The sequence below is a fragment of the Lissotriton helveticus genome, chromosome 4_1 (assembly GCF_964261635.1).
Source record: "Lissotriton helveticus chromosome 4_1, aLisHel1.1, whole genome shotgun sequence".
Lineage (NCBI taxonomy): Eukaryota > Metazoa > Chordata > Amphibia > Caudata > Salamandridae > Lissotriton > Lissotriton helveticus.
In genome coordinates this window covers 2075079584-2075096790 of record NC_136063.1, presented here as the reverse complement: position 1 = coordinate 2075096790, position 17207 = coordinate 2075079584, and the positions used below count along the sequence as shown (strand labels likewise).

Below are 17207 nucleotides of genomic sequence, written 5' to 3'. Positions count from 1 at the left end.
AGCGGCTTTCGACACCGTGAATCATCTGGTCCTTATAAGCAGATTGAGAACTCTTGGCTTTACCGGCACCGCGTTGACCCTTTTAAAATCTTTCTTGGATTCTCGAATCCAGCAGGTTCACTGGGACGGTCTACAATCCGATGAATTCACATTGCCGGGTGGGGTTCCCCAGGGCTCTGCACTGTCACCTACACTATTTAATTTGTATGTCACTCCTCTTGCCGCTCTAATCCAAGCTCATGGCCTACAATTAGTGTCGTACGCAGACGACACTCAAATTGTAGTGTCAATATCCCAATCAATCGAAGCAACAGCCGAGCGCTTTAAGACTTGCCTCAGTAGTGTAAAAAACTGGATGAGCGGAAATTTCCTAAAATTAAACACGGATAAAACCGAGATAATTGAGTTCGGCCAAAAACCTTCCATTTGGAGTGACCTTTGGTGGCCCCCAGAGGCGGGCTCTTGTCCTAACCCTGCAGAGAAGGTCAGGAACCTCGGTTTTTTGCTGGACAAAGATCTTTCTTGCAAGGCGCAAATTAATCAGGTGACTTCCACCTGCTTTTATACCATCAAGATCCTCAGGAAAGTGCTACCACACATTCCGTCAGCACTAAAAAAGACGGTGATGGGGGCCCTGGTAATGTCCCGAGTGGACTATTGCAACGCACTCTACCTGGGCACTGGAGAAAAGCAGCTGACCAAATTACAGGCAATCCAAAATGCCGCAGCCAGGGTCCTGTTGAACCTACCGCGTCGCCATCCAACTTCTAAAGCCATACGCGAGGTTCACTGGCTACCAATTAGAAGCAGAATAAAGTTCAAAGCCCTCTGCCTGGTTCACAGGTCCTTGTATGGCAAGGGACCTGTTGACCTTATCAAACTCCTTCCTCGGTACTCGCCGGCTCGTACCTTGAGATCAGCCAACCAGGACTTAATCTGCCAACCCAGAGTAAGGAGAGCTCGTTGGGGCGGGAAATCCTTTTCCTACCAAGCCTCTAGATTGTGGAACTCTCTGCCCCCCGTACTGCGCTCACAAAAATCCAAAATGTGTTTCAGAAAGGCACTGAAAACCTGGCTTTTCTCTCTGCAGTAGACTCCCGTTCTTACCACTCTCTCTGCATCTTAGCGCCAAGACGCCGCGGCATTCGAGCGCTTTATAAATGTTTCAGTCAGTCAGAAAGCAAAAATGAGGACACATTTTCTGAGTTCCTAGATAGCAACAAAAGACTTTTAAGCCAGTTGTTATTATTATGTTTTTATTGCAGTGGTTACTTAAGCATTTTTGCAAATTTCTATCATTTTTGGCTATTATTTGTTATATATTATCATTTATTGTATTGTAGTATCTTCTATAGAAAATGCTTTAAGCTTTACAGATTTGATTCCATAAGGAAGGCATTGAGGTGTGCCACGCTTGTCATAAATACAGAATGTTAGCACTCTAGTTACTCATTAAAACACTGTGCTAAAATGGCAGATGATCTCCAGAGAGTTAACTGTCAAAATGTTTTACTGAAATGGATGGGGAATATATTTGAGAACTCATAAAAAATGGGTCCTAATTGTGTCTTCTACAGCACTAAACATACTTTCGATGACAAATCGAATTCCTTCGCTTTATTAATCAACCCCAGCTTGCAACAAACCCCTCCCCCTGCTGTACACAGTCTTTGTCTGTTCGCCGGGACAGCAGACACTCGCGGCAGCCAGTGTGACCCCTGCGCTCCTGTGGACTTTTGTAAAGATTTTCTGCCTGGGGATCATTCTGGCACCAGCACAAGGTCCAGTGGGTCAGGGTACCCCTACACTGCCCTCTAATACCTTATAATTTGCAATTCTCAGGACACGGGGACCGAATCCCTTTGTCCTGAAATCATGGCTGCAACTTTTCTCTTCATCTTGTAGCCAACAAATCAGAGCACATGGCTGGCAGGAAAAAGCCCACTAGGCGAATCCGATCACTCTGTTTCTTGAAGTTGCATGATTGTGAGACTCTTGAACCTAACTGCCCAAATATGAACCTTAATATCCCTAAAGATACTGAACTGATTTTTAATTTTTTTTAAATATATTTATATAGTGTAGAAATAGATTTTTTTAAATAAGATAAATAATAGTAACTGAGCAATATTGCACAATACTTTTGTTGATGGATTCTGGTGACATAGTAAACCACAAGGCCAAATGACCATATAGCACATTTTGCCCATTAAGTACTTTTAATTACATATTTAATTTGGTGTCATGTGCATGAAACTGCAGTTTTCTTGGAAGCACTGCTAACAATGGCCACTGAATGACAATAGAATGTGTAGGCTTTATTTACCTTGCATCAATAAATTATGAATAAAAAAGAATGTACGATGGTGAGCGCATGTACATTTTTGTGATTATGTGCCTGCACTGTTTACAGCATAATTATTGATTTACTGCATTTGCCACATACTTTGCATAAAATCAAAATGTCACAAAAACATTGTTTCCATCTAAAATTGAATTTATTCATACTGCCAAAGAAAAAACCTGCATAATTTACATTATGTGAAGGATAATTTACAATCTATGTAGGGGGAGGACTCTAGAAACTTATCACACTTCAAATGGGCACCGGCTGTAAGTAGTTTACCCTCAAACCCAACTCTTCAGTACACTTCTGGACATGTGCAAGACTCAGAAGAAAGACTGCTGTGCTGCTCTGATGCAAGAATGACTGCTCTCCTGCCCTGCAGCTCCGTTAGCCTGCTGCCTGAGTGAGAAGGACTGGACCTGCATTGTGAACGCAGGATCACCAGAGGGACTCCAAGGGCTAGGTGGTTGGCCTTCCGATCAGAGCCACAGGGACAGAAACTGCTCCAACCAAACTTTATCCCGCACCTGGACTGTGCTTGCTGTGAGTCCTAACTCCCCAAGTGGTGACCCTTCAGGCCTAGACTGTTTGAAGTGGGGCCAAAGGTGCCCTGCCGGCCCAGCTTTTGACTCCATCGGAACCAACACAACTCCACCCAAATGTGACGAAGCTCTTCGCAGTGCCTCATTGGAACGGATGCAGTGCAATGTGCCTCAATGAAATTCTGCATTGCTGCACTTGCAGCTCACCAGAACCATCAGTTCAACTGATTGGATATTTGTTCTTTTGTTGACAAATAACATAATAAAATGTATTCTATTTATCTAAATTGGTGTGGTATTTTTTCTGGTACTCTATTTTCACTTTATTACTGTTCTAGTGATGCACAAGTATTTTACACATCAAGAAGAATACAGTATAGGAAGCACAGAAGGGTTTCACTATCTGCAAATGGAGCATGCACTTAGGGCACAGATTCGGAAAGGCATAGTATACCATAGTACACACCCTTGGAAGATAGACTCCTGTTGGACCCAATTCAGTCCAAGGCAGTCTCGCTGATATATAGGAAGATCCTCAACAACTCGCCAGACCAGTTGGTCTTGCTGTGGGAGGCATGGGAAGAGGCAGTGGGTATCCTAGAAGACAACGATTGGGCTGAGGCACTTCTGTGGCAAAGGCAGATGGCCATACGATCACAATTCAGATTAGTGTAGCTATGGATACTACATAGATCATACTTCTCTAGCTCACTCCTATTTAGGCTGGGAAGAAGGGAATCAGACAAGTGTAGCAGAGGCTCTGGGGAGGTGGAATTGTTTTTCCATATTTTATGGTAATGCCCAAGTATCCAGGGTTACTGGACAGAGGTCACAAAAGTGATGTCAGCAGTGGTGGATATGGCGGTCCCGCTGGAACCAAGAGGGCTTATATTATGTGTATCGGGGAGGAGGCATGGCCCACATTTTAGAAAGTGTGACTTATAATGGCAGCAGCAGTGGTAAAGAGAAATGTGGCGAGGGAATGGGGCTCTGTGCTTCTCCTGAGGCTGGTGGCATGGGAACAAGATTTAGACTGGTGCAGTCAGGCCGAAAAGGTCATCTATCAATGCAGGGGCTGCCCGGGGAAATGGTTGAAGGTCTGTGGTGGGTGGGAAGGATACAGGGGACACAGTAGAGACATGCCCCAATCCTCATCAGAGTGATTGAAATGATATAAGGCTCAAAGGATGGACCACGGGGTGGTATCAGACATCAGTGGTCCATTCCTATGCAAAGGGCATGGCGAGGAAAGAAAGAGTGGGGGAAGAACACCTGTGCATTGTTTTTGAGCAAATGGTTTAATGAACAGATTTTGAAAAGAAATGTTTGTACACATTGCCTTTAAGTTAAGCCTAACTGCTTTTGTGCCAGGCTATTAGAGGGTTGAGCACAGGTTAGTTTAGGGTTTGTTTGTGTTTCACCATGAAAAGAATTGTGGTTGCTGCTTGAATAGAGTTTTACCACCCTCTTTCAGTAACCCAATTTCTTACACCCTAATTATGGTAAAGTTCTGCAGAGTAGTTTGTGGGTCACAATAGTATTCAATATATATGTGGAGAAAGATCACAGGCTAATAAAGTGCACTATTCATTGCAGTTTTGTACAGGTATACCGCTATCCTAACACCACTAAGGTTTTATTCATTCATTATTTGTAAAGTATTGCATGCAAAGTAGCATTGTATGAATTGCTCCTGGTTATGTATTAAATGACAATGACAAGAAAGATGTACTCTAAGTAGTGTTAAAAAATGAGGTGTGACCTCCTGAGCCGTGTACAGTTTATACCATGCTGCAAATTCAAAATCATACCCCATTATAACAAATTAAAAATATGGATTATTTTGTTTCAGTTTGATTTTGTAAAATTGATGGATGGAAAGCAGCTAATAAAACCAGAGCCACGGAATGCGGAAGACCCTCAACACGCTCCCAGAAGCTTAATCTTGGCATCGCTACAAGAGACGGGATTCATTGAATTCATGGATCAGGGAGCTTGGCATCTTGCAGTTTACAATGATGGAAAGAAAATGGAGCAAGTATTGCTATTAACTACTGCAATTGGTGAGTTAGTCTGACACCTTATCTTCCTTGACCATTATTGGCCTACTCAACTATATGTTTAAAAAGTCTTGTGTTGTATAAGAATTTCAAGGAAACGATTGTAGTAAGAATAAGCTTGTTTAATCTCTTGTACAGGAAACAGATCCTTCCTCCTCAGCAGCAGTGGAAATACTGACTGAGGCAGGACAGAATCAGAATACACAGTAAAACATTCTAATTCCATTTGGCAGTCACACATTGAATATATACAAGGAAGTACAAACATAACATCTTGCTTATCATTAATCATACAATATCCACTTAAGCAGTCCAATAATTTCTTAGTTGTAGATTAGTTGATATTTAAAAAATAAATGCATTTTACCAAGAAGTATTCAAAACAGACATGGGATCATTTATTGTTTGTCAGGCTGCCCACAAGCCCATATGGTCAGTGGGTTCTCTCTCCTCCATCCCTTTGAGCGTGATTGCCCACCCAAGCAAGAGAGCTGTGTCTATTTAGGAGGGATCTCTTTGCCAAATGTGCCTCTGCCGTTAGAGTGCCAGTATATGCAGCGCTGGTCCTTTTGGACCTGTCAGATGCCTTTGATACTCTCTCATACTACACTAATCACATGGCTTTTCGAATCAGGTATCTGCATGAAGGCACGCAACTGTCTTTTCCCGATGACAGATCACAGGCAGTCTCACTGTCTTCTTTCCAGTCCTCCCCCATGACCATTTTTTGCAAAGTTCCTCAAGGCTTTTCACTGAGCTGTGCTCAGTTTAATTTCTATATTTCTCTTCATGCGCAAGCTGATTTCAGATCCTGTTGACATCTGTTGCAACCTGGATGACCACCTGCAGTCTTAAACTGAATAGTGAGAGAGCAGAGAAAATTTGATTTGGAAACCAATCTAACCCTTATGCTTCGACTTGGTGGCTCCCTGAACTGGGAACCTGGTTCTCCCCTGTACCCATGTCAAAAAAAAATCTTGGATTTCTTTTTAATCACAATCTCTTGACACCAACAGAAAAGTGTTACAGGTCCTGATTGCTTATAGACTAGATGATGACAGCTCTGTATTCCTAGCTTGCCCGGCTTATCTCACTAAGTGTCTGCAGACTGTTCAAACGTCAGCAGCTCCTGTCATTCATGTGCATCTGCATTGTCTCATCCTAAGAAAATAAACTGGTTTCCTATGGCCAAATGCTTGATCTGTTCATAATAGCCTCAATCTTCTGGCAATCCCCAGATTGCACAACAGCTACGCTGGCAGACTTTCCCTGTCTCATCTTTCATCTTGTAATTCTCATCCTTTGGACATAAAAAATGCTTCCAACTTGAATTTATCAAAAAAGCTTAAACCCTATCCCTTTGTCCGACCTTGAGGAATTATTGTGTTCTCTTCGTCTTACAGCACCATGAGGCCTGCTTTGTTGCCAACCGTTGTGCCTATAAATCTCCTAACGTAACATAACATGGTGGATGCACTTTATCACAGCTGAATGTCAAAAAGAGGAGCCCTATTTAAGTGGCCTGCTCAGTATTCATTTTTGGGTTTTTGGATGTAAGCCCCAAAGCTGTGATTATGACCAAAAGCAAATAACAATAGTTCCGAGATGTGGCAGGTTTTGTGCCTGCGTGTCATGGTCATTATTTATTTTCCCTGCCCAGACAACGTGCCCTAAATGTTGGACATTGGCAGCTTTGCATCGGTAGGAGCTCCCAAATTAGCATACATTCCCGATCCTTGTAAGGCACAAATCCTATGGCGGACCATGTCACAGACTCGCTTCCCTGCTGGCCAATCACACGTCCCCACTCTATCGCCACGAGATGACGGATTCGGACGTCTTTCTCTGCACCCGGAAGTGATTGCCGCTGCGGCACTCCCCTGTACTCTTCACCGGCTGGTAAAGTGCAATATTCTTACCCACTGGACGATTCCCCAATGAACTTTAAAAGAAATCAAAGACTGGTGTCGGCTGACACCTTTTACCTTGATAGCGCAATGTATACGCTATAACGATCTCTTTCAGGCTATCCGCCCCCCCTTTCTGTCCTGATGAAGACCCGCCCCGGATGCACCACACCTCAGGGTCGAAACGTCGACGTTATTTACATCAATCCGTCCGTGAAGAGTTACAACACGCAAATCAAAAGAATACATTTTGTTGTGACCAATGTAACGCATATGGACCGATGATTATTTATTTTTTCAATATTGTTTATGTCATGTGTTTTGATCCCTCTATATATCACGTCACGTATCACTTCTAGTCACTAAAAATCCTTGCACTTTATGTATGATTCTTTATCTCCTTGCTTTTGGACAGCTATCACATAAACTGTATCAATACTTGCAAAATAAGAAATAACTCTTAAATACTAAAGAAAGGTGTTGTGTCCTTAAAAATGTGTTCATTGAATGTTTCCCTACATTGTATGAAGAAACAGACTATTTATATAGATGTTCTAAGAAATTGCCTCACTCCCGACAGACCCACTTCTCTTGTATCACCCACTCTATATGGAGCGGGAGTAAGACAAGTTTGGCAGGGTTGGAAAACAACAATTTATGACCGTTCTCCCATCCTACAAAAATGTTAATTATACCCCATTTTTAGGTCTCGGCTAGGCAGGGCACGTGTGCTGTCTCTCCAAGACATTTAGTAATGTATATTTGTGGTGAAACTTCACCTATTGCAGAGTAATTTCTCGCCGCTTGCCATTTATGGACTTTGGCATTTTGTATGTTAGAGGGCTTCTTATTGGATCTCAATCCGATAGGTAACTTCCGCTTGTACCGGAAGCAACACCGCCTCACTACAGTGTCATTACGCTTACACAGTGTACTTGTTATTTTATAAAATAGTGCGCATTAACATGCGCGAGGTACTTGCACGTCTGTGCCATGCCCCACCTTCATCACCCCTACCTTGTTTGGTTTCCTTGATCAGCGCAGTGATCTTTGAGGCCATCGCGCCTCGGCACTTTTTAAGTCATTCAAAATGGTCAACATTACTGCTTTGTTGTTTGCCTTTGCCTCTACACTCTAAGAATCCCGTTGTGGGAATGGCGGAACAGGCAGTGTCATGGAAGCAGCGTTCCTGTTGCTGTTTTACTGCAGGGGGCGGTTGACCAGTGGGGGCCTCGGCGGTCTGCTGTCAGCGTCTATGTTAGCGTCGTCTGTTGATGGGAAAGCCTCTGTCTGCCTCCACTCCTTACTACCGCCACCAGGCTCCTCCACCGGAATGAGCTCCTCCAAGGCAGGACCCTACCAGTGCGGTGTGGCGACTGCCGAAGGTCCAAGGCCGGGGGGCGCGAGCAAACTGTACTGGAGCTGAAGCTCAGCGCGGACCCACGGTCAACACGGCAGCTGCAGCGGCACTGAAATCAGTGAGTGGAGGGTGCCGTAGTGGTCAGGGCGGGAGCTCAGCATGGACCTCTGCAGTTTCTCTTCCTGTAACTCTGTAAACTGCTGCCCAAAGTGTGCAAAACTGCACATGGCAGTGTATCATCGTATATAGCCCTCGGGCATGCATTCAGGGATAATTATTATATGTGTAAAAGAGAACAGATTCTCAGCACCGATGCACAGCAGGAGTGGAGCCTATACATGCCGAGAGCAACTATAAGTACAGTAGGGAGGTCACAAAGTCACATCTTATAAGAGTCACACAATAGCAGAAACAGAAGCAGCATTGCTAGTTAACCAGACTCTCACTATGAGTATTCAAATCAGACAACAGCATTTCCCAATCCGCTGTCATAGGGCATTTGCGTAGTCCACGAGCTACCTCATGTCAAATCGACACTGCTTCAGCCCACCCCCCTCTTAAACGTTGTGTCGCACCAATATGCTTTACCTAGCAGTGTCTCCTTCCCAGTGCATGGCTTTAAGTCTACAAGTAATTTACAGTGCTAAATCGATTAATAAATTGGTGGCCTTTGTATTTTTGGGGCACTTAAACAGTCCCAGCAGAGCGCCCTCCAGCTTGCAAACATCCGTCCGACCAGTCACCTCAAGAAACGTGCTAGCGCCTCCTCCCACAGCGCTGTGACTCTCGGAAAGCTCCAGAACATGTGTACCATGTCTGCTACGATGTGCCAACAACTAGGGGAGGATCCAAACATTTGATGTAGTCTACCTGGGGTAAGCTATGATCTATGGAGGATATTATGTTGGATGTATTGGAAGTTAGCTTTCCGGGATACTTTCCGAGGTATATAAGCACCTTTTCCCATTTTTTCTGTGTTAGCACTCTTCCCAGATCCCCTTCCCACATCTACGAGTTGGAGCTAGTGTGTCTGATGTGGTATATGCTAGAGCATGAATGAGCCATGAAATAAGCCTGCGGCCACTAACTATTATATAAAGAGTGTGAATCCGGGGGTGTTGGGCAGGTTCAGTGTCTGCAATGCACCAGTACCTCTCTAATATGGCCTTCAGACTGCCGTAAGCTAGGAAATGCCCCGCTGCGAACTCATACTCCTCTCATAATTGATCATAGGGTAAGAGTACTCTGTCACGGAATACTGCCCCCAGGTTGCCTCCTCCTGCTGTCGCCCAGGCCTACTCCTGTCCTACTCAGCATATCATCAAAGGGAGCAAGGGAGCAAACTGAGATCTCAAGGGAGTGTTGAGGGATGCGCGGCATGATTTGCAAACTGTTATATGCTACCTGTAACAGGCTGTTCGCATTTGGTGGGAGTCGGTCACTGGGTAAGAAAGTATGTTGGGCTAATTGTTGCACGTGGGTGAGGACGGAAAGATCCAGTTCTTCTATCAGGCACCCTGCTACCCAACGTCTAGGCCAATGAAGTGGCGCTGGCAAATAATAATGCTCACAATTTGGTGCTCCCAACCCCTCCTTTGTCTACTGGCAATTGCAGTTTATCACGCTACTTGCCTCCTCCCGTTGTTCCATAAGAAGCTCCCCAGATTTGGGAATGTAGGCTGGGAACTTATGAAAAAGTACAATAAGCTGGGTAGCATCATCATCTTGCCCAGTGATAACAGGCCCTAAACAGTGAGTGACAATGTACTCCAAAACGCCATCTGAGGGCACAGTGATGCCATCGCTCTTGCGAGATTGCCATCTAGTAAACCCTGCGTCTCATGGTATATGTTTATCCCCAACACTGATCCGGCCTTAATGTTATGAACAACTAACTAGGCGGTTTCAGAACTGCGCTGGCTCGGTGCGTGCGCAGGGGCAGATTTACAAGTCCCTTACCCCACTTTTATGTCCCTTTTAACATGGAAAAAGTGACGCAAAAGTGGCGCAAGGGCCTTGTAAATCTGCCCCCTAGTGTTTTAAATTCATACACATAACTCGAAAATTCTCTTAGTCTGTGCATGAAATGCAGGCAGTACAAGTCGAAAATAGTGAGCAGAGATTGCCTTGCTGTGTTTCCGCCTGGTTCTGTCTAAAGTTCATGCAGTAACTCAGGGAAATTCTGAGTTACATGCATCAAACTCAAGCAACAGGTTGTCAGCTCTGCGCCAAGTCAGCGCAGCTACTCATGATAAGGCCCAGTCCCCTGCAAGGTCAGTGCATTTATAAATTGGCAAATTTATTGATCTGTTTCCAGAATTCTAAACTTCGCATAAGCATAGAACAACATTCTAAAAGTACATACACTATACTGAAGATTGGTCAAACAACCCCACACACTTATGCACCACACAATTCAACTCTAAACATTTCCATTCTACACCACATCATTCGAGAACAAACCACATAATTCAACATGATTACACAACATACATACATCGAATCCACATCACAGAATTTCACATCATGCCACAAAATTCAACAGCATACCACAGAATTAAACTTCACTACATACCACTCCACAAAATACCATTCCACATAATTACACTCCATGACACACAATCCCACTCCACATGATTCCAATACATTCAATACCACATAACTACTATCCACATAATTTCACTGCACACCATGCTACATAATTCTACTACACAGATCCACTCCACACCACACAATTCCACCACACACAATTCCACAACTAACAATTCTAATCCAACCCACATAATTCCACTCCACACCACATACATCCACTCAAAACCAAAACACATGGGTAAAAGACATTGTCATTAACAACGCTAATAGCTCTAACTCTTACAAATCCGAGACCTATTGCATTGAAAATGCTTGTTTCCATAGTAGTTTGGTTTACTTCTGTTTGCGTGTGTAGTTTTCATCTAAAGAAGAACCAGACGCCCCTTTCTTTAACAGCAAGAATAGTAGTCAAACGTCAGACAATAGTTGATATGTCTTGCAGTGTATCAGGTGAAAAACTCATGTCACAACCGATCAACTGGGAACAGGGACAAAAGCACATCCTGGTGGACCGGCGACTCTCTTGGCGTCTCCTCGTTGTTTTAAAAAAAAAAATAGAAGCAGGAACTGGATGTGATGTTGATGGAAAGGTGATTCACATGTTATGTGAACTCAGTTCTTCTACTTGTATTGAGGGCCTTTATTTCAGGGCGCAGCCTTATTCCTCTTCTTAAAATATCTTAGTATTGCTATTGTAAATACAGTTCAACTAAGAGAAAATAGTTTTTGACCACTATTGAAGGTACAATACACTAGAAGTGTGTCTGCTTTGATAGAACACTTTCAAATCCAGGGAATGTAGTTTGATTTTGAAAGCACCAAGAGTGAAGATGGAGTGATGTTCAACTGAGAGTTTCCGGTTTTATATTCTGAGGACTTTGAATGGGCTCAGTAGGCTTTTTGCCGAGGATGCTGCTACAATTATTGCCACTCTGCTGAAGGCACAATTGATTGTTGGTGTCTTTTTTATGTGGAAGGAAGACCTGCTGTCATGGTGGTCGATGACCCACAATGGGCAACAATCTACTGTGCAAGGAGAATTTTATCTGAAGTAGGCTGGGGAAGCACGTGTTGCCTTGTCAAAGGGAAGACCTGAAGAAAAAAGGGACACATAGCATGACCTGCTTCCACCAGAAGTTGTTGATGTCTTCTTCTGCAGGGAAACGTGTCCTGAAGAAGGCCTATTGCCTTCCGTTTGCATCTATTATTATGTAAGAGTGCAACTGTTAGTCATTCTTGCCTGCAGCACCAGGCATTGATGCTTAATTGGTGAATTAACTGGCACTTTGAGAGGTTCTCGGCTAATCATATTTTTTCCAGCATGCAGACCATGTGTACAGGTGTAGAAGTTAGAACGAGGCGGAGACAGTGCGGAAGCATCACAGCACTACAGCCAATAGCACTACTTTTTGTATCTCACCCTCAGATGAACCCCCAATGTCAGAAGTCCTAACCAGGAAATTGATTGGATGGAGGACATTCAGACAGCCTATCAGATTGATGGAAATGCAGTGCATATTTTCCGGCACAGAAGATCTCTCACCTCCGTTAAAGAGCGATGAGCGATCTTACAGGAAATAATGTGGGCTTATCCATGTGATAATATTATTCACCTTTTGGATTTAGTCAGAAGCTCTTGTCAATGGTATTACTCTCCTAATGTAGCCAGGACCAACAACTTCTGTGGCGTTATTGGTCAGATCCATTGTCAGTAATGTTTCATTTCATGGTGGTGTGCCAATAGAACAAGCTGTAATTAATTGAGAAAAAGATTTGACAACATAAAGGGGTCAGATTATGTAAACGGGAAGGTTCCCTGATTAGGCCCGGGCACACCCTCACTGGGCTCACTCATTACTGACAAGTACCATGCACCTGATGGCATAAAAAAGTTTCTTTACCCAGATAATGTATTAAATCTCAGAGTTGGCACTTGCACTCGAGAGTGAAATACACAGTGCTCCTTCACACTACGATTCTGTGTTTCACCGCAGCCCGAGGCCTAACTGCTGCGCCAAGGACTGAACGCTGCAGTATGTTACTGCACCCTCCTGTGGAGACATTGCTAGGGGACCCAGCCCTCTTTCAAAAAACTCCTTGGGAGACCACCTCTGAAGTTACTGTCAGTTAGAGCACCCCTAACTCCCCATGGCGTCTTTGCCCTTGGACAGTATCTGCCTAGTGGCATTGGTTTACATTGGAAGACATTGCTCGATTTGCAATAGACTAATCTCAAATTCAAATGAAACAATGAAACAACCTCATTGCTTTGGGCACAACATGTGCATGCATACAATGTGCATTACAGAATGGGCTGCACAAGAATGTGCTACCCCCTATCCAGTGTTAGTTTATGAAAGAAAGAGTGCCGGTGCCCAAAGCTCTGCTCAGAAGCCTGCAGTCTGTGCAATTAAATGCGAGCCTGCCCAGTACCAAGGCTATGTTCGCTTAAATCCACCTCATGCCTCTTTAATCAACTACCTGCACTACCTGCTGCTTTATCTCACTCTTGCGGTTTACTGCTTTCTCCCTGTAAGATGGTTTTCCCATCTTTATCCTCCACCTTCCTTCCTCTTTTTGTGTTTTTCCATCTTTTGCTTTGAGAAAATGTCAGCTGTTGAAAATAAGTGCCGGTCCTCAGAAATAAGGGCCAGTACCCCCACCAGTAGCCCCCGGCTCAAATTAAGCACTGCCCATATCTAGAATAGGTGTGCCCTAGTAGGGTAAAATGTGGGTCCACGTGTGCAGTTTACAGCATGACTGTTAGCTGGTGCCAGAAATGCAGGTGTTTGCTAATCCTTTCCTTGAGACTGACACAAAAGTAATAGCACTTGCATCAAAAAGTCACTCCCAAGGCTCATGGGTAATAAAGTACAGGGTATTTAGAGATACATGTGTTTCACTGAATGTATGTGTTTCAGTAAAGGTCTTCACTTCTACACATGCAACTATAATATATATACTTTTTTTTAAAGAATGAAAGATAAAACAGGAAAATAAAGCTATGATTGCTTTTAGCAGGGAAAGCAAATATTTATGGGAAATAAAACTGAGAAGTGATTCCAGGGTGTAGCCCATGATGAAAGTGAACATGGACTGTTTAATGAAGGTTTCAGGCCAGAGCTGCCTTTTTATTGCTCTAACTCCTATTCTCAATAAATCAACCTCGCTCCAGACCTCAAATTATAAATTAAACAGCGTTTCTCCAGGAGGCCAGAAGGAACATGTACATCTGTTATTAAGAGAATTAGTTTGATTATTCTCATTAATAATAATGGGGAGAGTTGTTAGCTATCTCCCCTGCTCACTGCACTCATCATTAACCCTCTGGGCTCAGACCTAACTTGGTTTGAATATATTAACCGGGTTACTGCCCCTCATACTGTTCTCTATGGAAACTGGTGCTTTAAGTGAAAAACTCAGCTATCACAGGTTGTTACTTTATTCCAATCCCACGGCCTGCCTAGGTGGGTTGTGACTGTCATGTGGTCCTGGTATAAAGAGCGATGCTATTTTGCATATATTTGCTTTGTGGGTGTGCTATTGCTCTTGGGTGCAGATTTACAATCACTCCTTTTGAAAAAATTCCACAGTAGAAGGCCTAGAATAGTGCACCAAGTGTAGCTATCTCAGTTTGCTATTGAGTGAGTTTTTTAATGGCTATTTCCCTAATGCGTGATTGTCTATATTGTGCATGTACACACAGTTTTCAACACATATAATGTGAAAAGTTCATTGTTGCCACCCGCTCCCCTCCCACTGCCCCCGTGAAACATGTTTGCACCATCTACATACCTACAAGATTGTGGGTGATCCATTCCACTTTTCAACCTTGAAATGGAACTACATCCGACCTTTACTGACCATTTACTGGGACAGTATTGAGTCAGGAAAGAGATTATGAATGGCCATAAACTTGTTAGGCAAAAAGTACCTTGGCCCCACTTCCCACTCGTAGTACATAGTCGTAGAAGAGAATTGCTCAGGCACAAAACCATTTTCACCAAATAGGTATCCTTTTACGGAAATACATCAAATGTAAATGGACGCATTTATGGCTTTAAACGCAGGTTTATGGCAGCAAATTGCTATTTGAATCCATCCTTAGGTAGGAGCACAAGGCCTATTTTCGTCGAGCGGAAATAGATTGCCGCCTTTTTATGAATGCATGCTTGCAGCTCCATTTTCCACATGATAACCACTCATTGATATGTTTCACTGTTCCCTTAGCACAGAGAATGGTTTACCATAACTGATAGCGCAGCACAGATTAGCAATTAAAATGTAAATTTTCTCATGAAATAATTAGTATTCTAATATGTAACTGCACTCCAAATAGCAAGAGCACCTGGGGCTGATATATAACTATTTGGAGCTTGAAAATAGCAAAGGAAAAACTTGTACCTCGGAAGAACGCAAGTTTTGGAAAATTACTCTTCGTTTGGAACGGGGCACATTGGAAAAAAAGCAATTGGAAAAAATTAAAATGTCCTTCATGATCACAATGTTAGTAAATGCTTTTATTCAATACAAAGCACTTATCAAACTAGCGTTTTTTTTTTTAAGAATGTCAGAATTACGGAAGAGTAAAAATGGCATGTGGGTATTTTGCAAAAGCGTCCTTGCACTAGCCCCACCATGAGACTGTTAGGTTTAGCCCACAAATATATATCAGACACACCGGTATGTAATCAACACCAAATATCACAATGAGGTCTCCCCTTTGAAAGTATGCCCATGATATTTTGCTCTCAGAAAAGTAGCTATTTGTTCAAAAGGAGGATTTCAAAGAAGCCAGACTGAAGAAAACATCAATAGCGAATATTGGCATTCACTTAAATGTGATGCTTTTCAGAGAAAATGCCTGATTGTTCCTTCGTAGTTTTAATATTTCAGCGTAACTTCCCCGTCACAATCCTAATCGTTTTGACGTCCTCCTTCTGAAACATTCATTCTTTATAATATTTTACCTTTTGACTGATGGTCTTCCTTCCTTTTCTATAAAATTGCTTTATCCTGCATATGCTTTTTCCCTCACCTTGTTTACAGTCCAAGCAGTTCCCATGCCGCAGCAAATCAGGGCATGGGAAACACAGGACTGTGTTGAGAAAAGAAAGAGTAGAACTCATGAATAAGGGAAATTATAGTTAAGTAATCAATTGTAGGATGTAGCCAGCTGGAGCAGCACTCTTATGTGCAAGTAATTCCATCCAATAATTCATTTAATGTCTTCTTGTGTAAAAAGAATGCAGAAACCAAAACTACTGCTTGTAGAACCCTTTTCAAGCACCAACACAAATTCGTGTGGAGGTGAAGTCACAAGCAAACTCCAAGTTAACCTGTTGTTGGACTTGGTCCTTATTGCAGGCTCATCCCAGAACGTTTTGCCTTCCTCCTGTATTTTTTCTTACCTGTTGTTGGTGGTTGTATGACTCTGGGCACTGTATCACTGCTGATCAATGCTAAAGTGCATGTGCTCACTATGGTAAACTTGGTAAGATTGGTCTACACCTGTTTGGCATATTTAATTTACCTGCACAGTGGTATCCCATATACCCAGGGCCAGTAAATTAATTGCTATTGGTGGGCCTGCAGCGCTGCTTGCGCCACCCAGCAAAGTAGTGTTTGAAACCTGCCTCAGGCCTCTGCCATTGCAGGGCCTGTGCGCACAGTTTACTGCTGCTGTGACGTGGCACATAAAGTGGTTGCGACATCTGTAACTCCCCTTGTACTACATATCAGTCACCCCTAAGGTAGGCCCTAGCTAGCCCTATGAGCAGGGTGCAGTGTAGGTGATAGGTAGGACATGTGCCTTAACTGTGTGGCATGTCATGGTAGTAACAAACAGCATATTTGGTTTCTCACTGTTGTGAGGCTGCCCTCTCAAAGGAATGCATTGGGGATTCCCTGATATGTGCTTAAGTGGTAATTCCTGACATGAGAGGGGTAGTCTGACCAAGTTTGGTATGTTTGGAATAGTGGTGATAAATGCTGCATATTGGTGTTAGCGGATTTATTATTACTATTTTAGAAATGTCACTTTTAGAAGTAGACATTTCTGTCTGATATGTGTCTTTGGTCCTCTGCTAGGATTTGTATTGACTGTCTGGCTTTGGAGTGATGGGCTGAGGAGGTGCAGTGGCTCCAGAGAGTCTGGCTGAGTCAGTGCTAGGCTGAATAGGCCTGGTCTGCTTTTGGAGTGGTGGGAGGAGTAGCACCTGCACCTGAATAGGGCTGTACCTGCCTTCCACAATGATGGGTCCACCCCCCTGTGATGTGTTTGGGGTCAGATCTTACACTGAAAATGGAGCTTGTTGTGCACTTGCAAAGTGCCCCCAAGAACTGGTTTGGACTAGGCTAAGAGCCTGTGCCAGGGGGAGAACTAAGACTTATGGTACT

The 17207-nt window shown here is 43.4% G+C and overlaps 1 protein-coding gene across 1 annotated transcript in view; it reads left to right on the top strand.

The window, feature by feature from the left end:
- TENM1 (teneurin transmembrane protein 1) overlaps positions 1 to 17207 on the top strand; it is a 1826288-nt gene that overhangs the window by 961483 nt on the left and 847598 nt on the right. Inside the window, exon 10 of the mRNA XM_078688755.1 lies at positions 4742 to 4952. Within this exon, the coding sequence (XP_078544881.1) occupies positions 4742 to 4952 (211 nt within the window). The remainder of the gene's footprint in view (positions 1 to 4741; positions 4953 to 17207) is intronic.